The sequence below is a fragment of the Silene latifolia genome, chromosome 3 (assembly GCF_048544455.1).
Source record: "Silene latifolia isolate original U9 population chromosome 3, ASM4854445v1, whole genome shotgun sequence".
Classification (NCBI taxonomy): Eukaryota; Viridiplantae; Streptophyta; class Magnoliopsida; order Caryophyllales; family Caryophyllaceae; genus Silene; species Silene latifolia.
In genome coordinates, this window is record NC_133528.1 from 132,482,159 (window position 1) to 132,489,136 (window position 6,978).

Below are 6,978 nucleotides of genomic sequence, written 5' to 3' on the forward strand. Positions count from 1 at the left end.
GGGATATTTGCTATTGTTAGACCTGTAAAAATAACAATGGGGACCAAACTCAAGACCTATTGAGAATGATCGTGAATTTACTCAAAACGCGTTGAATAAAAACAAAGGATTTGCCGCAGCCATTTTCAACTGAAAACAAGTTTTTCTAAATTTCTGGTTGATTATCATTATTATGAAAACTCATGGCCTTATATAGGCAGCCATAACCGAAACTCCTAGTCTAGTGAAGGGTTGCCATCAATCCTTCATTAATTACAACCATAAAAGCAAATAAAAATGAAAGGTCTAACACTAATGAGTTTAATTATTGACTACACAACAAAATTTTAGGTAAATAATTAAACATATTATTAGCTAGTAAATAAGATAAAAATATTTGTAATGATGGACCGTGTAGCAGCTTGCAAAGGACCGTGTAATAGCTCTTTTTGGGCCGTGTCCGTACTCGCATCAAACGAAACCCTAATTGCCTCCCAAAACCCTCGACAAAACAGACATACAAAACTGAGAATCAGTTTGTGTGTCCTCCTTTCAACCCTTCGTTCAACCATCAAACCTCCATTAAAACTCGAGTTTCTTGATCCTAATTAACCACATAACATTCATCTACATCTTAGACAAAGATTCACGAGCCAAATTGACCTTGAGAGCACACAAATCTCCTCGAAATACAGAGTGTTATACACTCTGTTTTCGCGGCTTTTCTTGTCTGTCCAGTTCTGTTTGTGCTCATTTTTCGTGCCCAATACCTCAGAACGAGCGTGGTTTGTGTTAATATATATATTTTACTCTCTTTATAGTTTTCAAAACATCTTTCAAATCTAATTTTCATCAAGAAACGAGTGAAAAATTGCAGTTTGAAAGTTGCTGTCCAGATTTACCAAAAAAACGTGTTGTTGCTTTGTTCCTTTGTCGACGACGGCCCCTCGAGATAAAATCTACGATCGATTACGGCCCAAGACGGTGTCAACGATACATGTAGGTTGAGGGTACATCAAATCCTCCTCTTCTCCCTTTTATTTCGTTTTTTTATGTTTGCTTTTTTATGGTTCGTTTTGTATCTTGTTTATCGTTATGCATCGTTTAATATCGCTAACTATGAAACTAGTTTAGTCCGAGTATGAGTTAAAGTACCACCATGAACACCCGCATTGACTCGAGTTTAAAAGGTCTTACTCGCCAGTGGCGATTGTCCTCGCTCGTTTACATATCCTCGTGTTCAAGGTAGGGCATTAATAAAACGGTATTGACTTTGTTTCTCGCTTTTGACTCCTCGCTCGTTTTGCTCAATTCGGCCTGCCCTAGGACCCTTTGCATGTTAATTCAACCTCTGATTGTTAACGTATAACTCAATTAGACGACATTAGATTGATTTAATAACCTAATTGGACACATTAGGGTGCTTCAACATAAGCATTAAAATCGGCTAACAATTCTCTAAATCAATTGAATCTTTCTCATCTTCCACATGATTTCTCGCTAGTATAAGACTGCGTGATTAGCACCTTCTTATTAATACTCGAAGAGTTAAATTAACTAGCGTACCCGACCTAAACTGACCCTTTAGGCCGTGTAGAACACTTGGTTTAGGCGAAGCCTTCTACCCTCTTTTTTTATCATCGTTTTCTGGTGTGTATCCGATATCGCTTTGCAAATCTATCTAACCTAATGAAACTAACCTAAGAATTAGGGTATGCTAGGATATTTAGGTCGCATATGGCCATGTTTCGTGTATGGTGTTGTATGTAGCAATTGTATTTAGATCAAGTTGTATCTTTATTTTTTTGTTGTGTCGGCATGAAATGCCTGGGTTGTAACAAGATAGATCTCAATGGCTCCCCCATTCCTCCTAAGCCGTGTTTACGCATCTTTTATTTCAAATTAACTAACATGCTAAAACAACTTTGACAAAGTTAGTATTCATGCATTAAACGACATAGAAATTGTTGTCACATGTTAGGGTTTTAAAACGATGTTTACATATTATATATCGTAGTAGCTACGACCTTGTTTGAAATCCAATACTTGACTTAGTAGAGGCCATCATCGATGGGCGGGGTTAGGTATCCTTATGGGCTTCATAACACGTACCCTCACCCCTTACTCGAGATCTATGGTTTGTGGATCCGTCTAAATACCATTGGATTACGAGAGTCATTCAAATCGAGTGATATAGGGTACAAGTCTTTATCTTTAATCACTCGTAGTCGATTGGCTTTATGCTTTTCGATGAAAGGTGTAAAGTTGACTTAAACGGTTCCAAGTTCCCATAAAACTTGGTGGCGACTCTAATTTGTCTTAATTCGATTCAAAAGAACCTCGAGTCGATAATGACCCTGTGGATCCCGCGGACGCAGCTCCCGCGGGCGTCGTCCACACACGCTGAGGGTCCTACTATTATGGGTTTTGACTACGGAGATGCTGTTGTTGCTATTAAAAAGGCGAAGAATAAGAAGTTTGATAGTACAGACTATCACACTCTTATAGAAATTTTGAAGCAGAGGGCGGCAAGTGAGGAAGATTTTTACTATGATTTTGAGTTGGACGAAGATAATTATTTGGTAAGTGTATATTTTCGGGACAAAATAATGAGGAAGGATTATGAAGCCTTTTATGAGGTTCTCAGAAATGATGGAACATATTGTACTAACAAGTATGACATGGTTTGTGCACCATCTGTTGGAGTGAACAATCATACTCGAATTTGTATGTTCGGTATAGGGTTCATGTTGACTGAGTCTATTGAGTCTTTTGAGTGGTTGTACACTACTTTCTTGATGTCAATGGGTGGTATTCAACCGAAAACTATTATGACAGATCAATCTGCTGCAATGAAAAGTGCTATTGCGAAGTGTTTTCCATAATCTAAGCATAGGTTATGTGTGTGGCATTTGTTCAAGAATTCAGCGGCTCATCTTGGAAAATTGAAAGAGAAAGCGGGTTTTAACAAGTTGTTCGGTCGTATCTTGAAAAGATATCATACTGAAGAGGAATTAAATTATTGTTGGAATAGGTACGTACCATGTTAAACCAAATATTTAAATTTGTTTCAATAATATCAGGAATTTCTTTTAAACGAATTTCAGCTTCGATATGTGTCTGCTCGATTTCTTTATACAATAACTCGAATACTTTGTGCGGGAGCTCGACATGTTCATATATTTGGTCGTTTTTTTTAAAAGAATGTCACATTCTTCATGTATTTGCTTGATTTTTATGTATAATAACTCTAAGTTCTTTGTTTGGTGAACTTATTATATTACTTGCTTAGTAGATTGTTTGTATGCAATACTAACTTTTTTATACTTTTATTGTTAGAATGGTTACGGAATACAATTGTGGTGATCATCAGTGGCTGAGTAGACTTTATGAGTTGAAGGAAAAGTGGTGTTGTGCATATGGAAAAGATTATTTCTCAGCAGGTGTGATCTCGTCTCAAAGGAGTGAGTCAGCAAATAATTCAATTTCTAAGCGTCTTAGTAAGACATCTAACCTTTGTGATTGTTATGAGATATTTGGCAGTGTAGTGAGTGATTGGAGGAATCATGAATGCAAGGACAATAGTCTTTGTTGGCAAGGGGTACCTGAGCTTGTTATCCCATGCTCTTTACTTGATTTTGCAGCTAAGAATTATACCATAGGAGCTTTTCAGCGCTTTCAGAAAGAGTTTACGAAAGGCTTGTCCTATAAACATAAATTACAATCCAGCTTCGAGACCACACTTTCATATTTCGTCTACACTGAACGTCATGACGAGTTTGGACATGTGGTGACATTTGAATCATCATCAAACTACGCATGTTGTACTTGTAAAAGGTTTGAAGAGAGTGGGTTTTTATGTCGTCACATTCTAAGAATATATCATTGTAACTGTGTAGATGAGATACCTAATGTTTATGTTCTGAAGCGTTGGACGAACGATGCAAAGCCTAAAGATGATGTAATTGAAGTGTCAAAAGGGAAGGTTGCAGGGCCCGTGTGGAGATTAGATATACAACACCAGTTTCATAAGCTTATTAATGCTAGCTGTGAAAGTGACATCATAAGGGGCATTGTTAATGATTGTTTTGAGAAAGCAAGATCCGAGATTGAGGCTGTAGTTGGGGGCATCCAATGCTCGGATGTTAAAGAGGGCGATGTTGATGTAATACAAAATCCAAAGCGGAAGACAAAGAAGGGGGAGAGGTTTACTAGAAAGCAGAGTTTGATAGATATTCAAACTAGCCGAGCTCGTAGGAAATTCAAAGCTGCTAAGACTCGTGCAATTAAAAAGGCAGTGAATAATGCAGAAAAAGAGGGAAATAGAGTTGGAGTTGTGCCTTCTTGTAGATACCTCATTTCTGCACCTCCCGCAAACCACCCGGTGATGATTGGGCCGCATGTTTGATACGCGGAACGATTTGTGACAGTTCGTAAGATTATCGTCAAGTGATTGCTCAAATATTAATGTCTACCTCTTAGTTGTCATCTACGTCCTGATACGGTCGTTTTGGCAGTAATTTGAGTACATTCGGAGTCCGGGTCAAAAACCGTCTCCCATTTCTGATAACTGTTAAATCCCGAGTCAGAATATTCTGGAATGTTCCGGATATTTCTATTCCATATTTCACAAATTTTATCTTTTGGCAAATAATATCCCGTAATATTCATAAGATAATCGAATTATTTCCGTCCTACCATAACTCAAACGCGGAAATCTTTCTTCAGCAGGAGGAAACCTCCTGGGAATAGACGCAGCAGGTGCTGCGCCTCTTCCAAGAGACGCAGTGGCTGCTGCGCCTTTTCCCGGGCCCTTCTTTGCATGTCTTACGTATCTTTTTCATATCTTTCCGAGATTCACTTCCAAAGAGTCTCCGAAACCCTATTCCTTCGTGTGATTAGTATAAATAGGAGCCTTCGTTCCTCATATTTCTCACGCGAGTGTCCGCCCTTCTCTTCTCCCTTTGCATTCTAGACTTTGTTCTTACTAATTGGCGCCTACGTGCTTGGACTTCCGACCACGTAAGCTCGGATCTTTCCGGGTACCAGCCTCTCCGTTGCATGACCGGCCAATTTGACCAACTACACCAACAATCAACTTTAATTAATCAATCGTTTTCCTCTTACGAGGGCACTCTCTTTGCATTCGCGTCGAGCATTCACTAGTCGATATCTTAGTTCATCTCGTTTCGTCAACATGTAAGTCTGAGGGTGTATAATCCTTATTTATTTATTGTATTTTATTTATCGTATCACCATTGTAAGATTTATGTCGAAAACACCATTAAAACCGATTTCTAAAACCATGCTTTAAAACTCTGCTTTCGCGGATTTCCAGTAGACAGACGTCGAGAAAAGACGCAAAGAATCGCTGCGCCTCTTCGAAGGAGCGCAGTTCCTGCTGCGCCTCTTCGTGAGGCTGCCGCAGTTCCTGCTTCTTTTCTTCTTCCTCGTCCTCTGTAATTCGTTTTGTTATTTGGTCGTCTGTTAATTCTTCGATATAATCGTCACTGATAATTCACATGTATATTATTCATCATTCATTAGCATGTTTAATTCATTAAATCCGACTTAAATCCTAAATAATCCATATTTACGGGTTTTCGTCATTAAATTCAAACCCGGATTTTAGAGATTCAATTTGTTCATATTGGGTTTCTGGGATTCGTCATTGATATAGTTTTCGTCTGTTTATTCGCGTATCCGTTGTATACCCATCGTATTTAGCCTAATTGATTTATTTCAACAGAGGACTCATTAATGTTTTCATCATAATTTCATGTAATAATTCGTTTGTATCCGTATCGTTCATGTTTTACTGCTTTCATGACCATCATTCACATGTAATTAACCTATTAATCACTTCCATCCGAGTAAATAATATAATCAATCCTTAAATTTACCAATTCAAATTAACGATTTGCAGTTCCGGCTTCACAGCCAGAACTCACCCTTGGAACAGACGCAGCAACTGATGCGCCTCTTCCAGAGGGCGCAGTCCTGCTGCGCCTGTTCCAGGATGAGTTATGTCCCTGAACTCCTTTTCTGCCTTGACATAGATTAATTAGTCTATGTATTTACTAACTATTATCCGTATTATCACGCTAATTCCTGTTCGTTAATTTATTTGTTTCATTCTTTTATTCCTTTTTCTCAAATTATCCGTTTTAAAGGTATTTTCGACATAAATCGCCTAATTCGATGTAATTATTGTAATTTCCATTCTTGTAATTTTCAATTATTGTATTTTCTTTTATTATTTGTATGTTCTCACATGTAAATGAGCATTAAATCCTACTTCGATCCAATTGTATGCTAATTACGTGTCCACCGACTTAGTATTAATTCTTCACATGTTAGGACTAAAACTTGGATGTTGCATTGCATGCATATAGCCGACGATATATCGAGTACGGATAACTTTCCTAATCATTAGTAGAGGCCGCTATCGAGGCGGGCGGGATTAGGTGTTCGATCAAAAGAGCTTCCTAATACGTACCCTCACCCCTTACTCCAGATCTCCGTGAGCACCCGTGTTCATTGGCATCCACGAGAGTCATTCTAGACATAGAATGCTAAGGGTAACGATTGCTTAGTGTTCATGTCACTACTTTGTGTCTTGACATGACACGAGGTATTCGAACGGTTCCAATTTCCCATAAAAATTGGTGGCGACTCCATACAAAATGCAAACGCTTGTCTCGTTTCCCACCAAGCGCCCCCGTGGGCGGCCCGCTGTCCACAGTTTGGCGACTCCGCTGGGGATAATACACTTACGTGTAGCCAAGGGTGAAACTTGAACAAGGTTAGGGAATAATTTGTACAAGACAATTGTCGGTTTTCATAACTCGGTCTTCCTAGACCGTTTAATTCGGCCTTCCTAGGCCCAATCCAACCCATTCGACCAATCGTCCCGTCTAAACGGTCCTAATTCTTATTTGGGCCCAAGGATGGATAGCGGTTGACGTCATCCATACCATGATGCTTACTCTTGTTTGT

At 38.8% G+C, this 6,978-nt stretch overlaps 1 protein-coding gene across 1 annotated transcript; it reads left to right on the plus strand.

Moving 5' to 3' along the window:
* Positions 1-2,399: 2,399 nt before the first annotated feature.
* On the plus strand, positions 2,400-6,043 carry LOC141649719 (protein FAR-RED ELONGATED HYPOCOTYL 3-like). The gene is made up of 3 exons (XM_074458402.1): positions 2,400-2,851; positions 3,319-4,325; positions 6,039-6,043. Exons 1-3 carry the CDS (start codon positions 2,400-2,402, stop codon positions 6,041-6,043), a joined length of 1,464 nt encoding a protein of 487 aa, XP_074314503.1.
* The last annotated feature ends 935 nt before the right edge of the window (positions 6,044-6,978 follow it).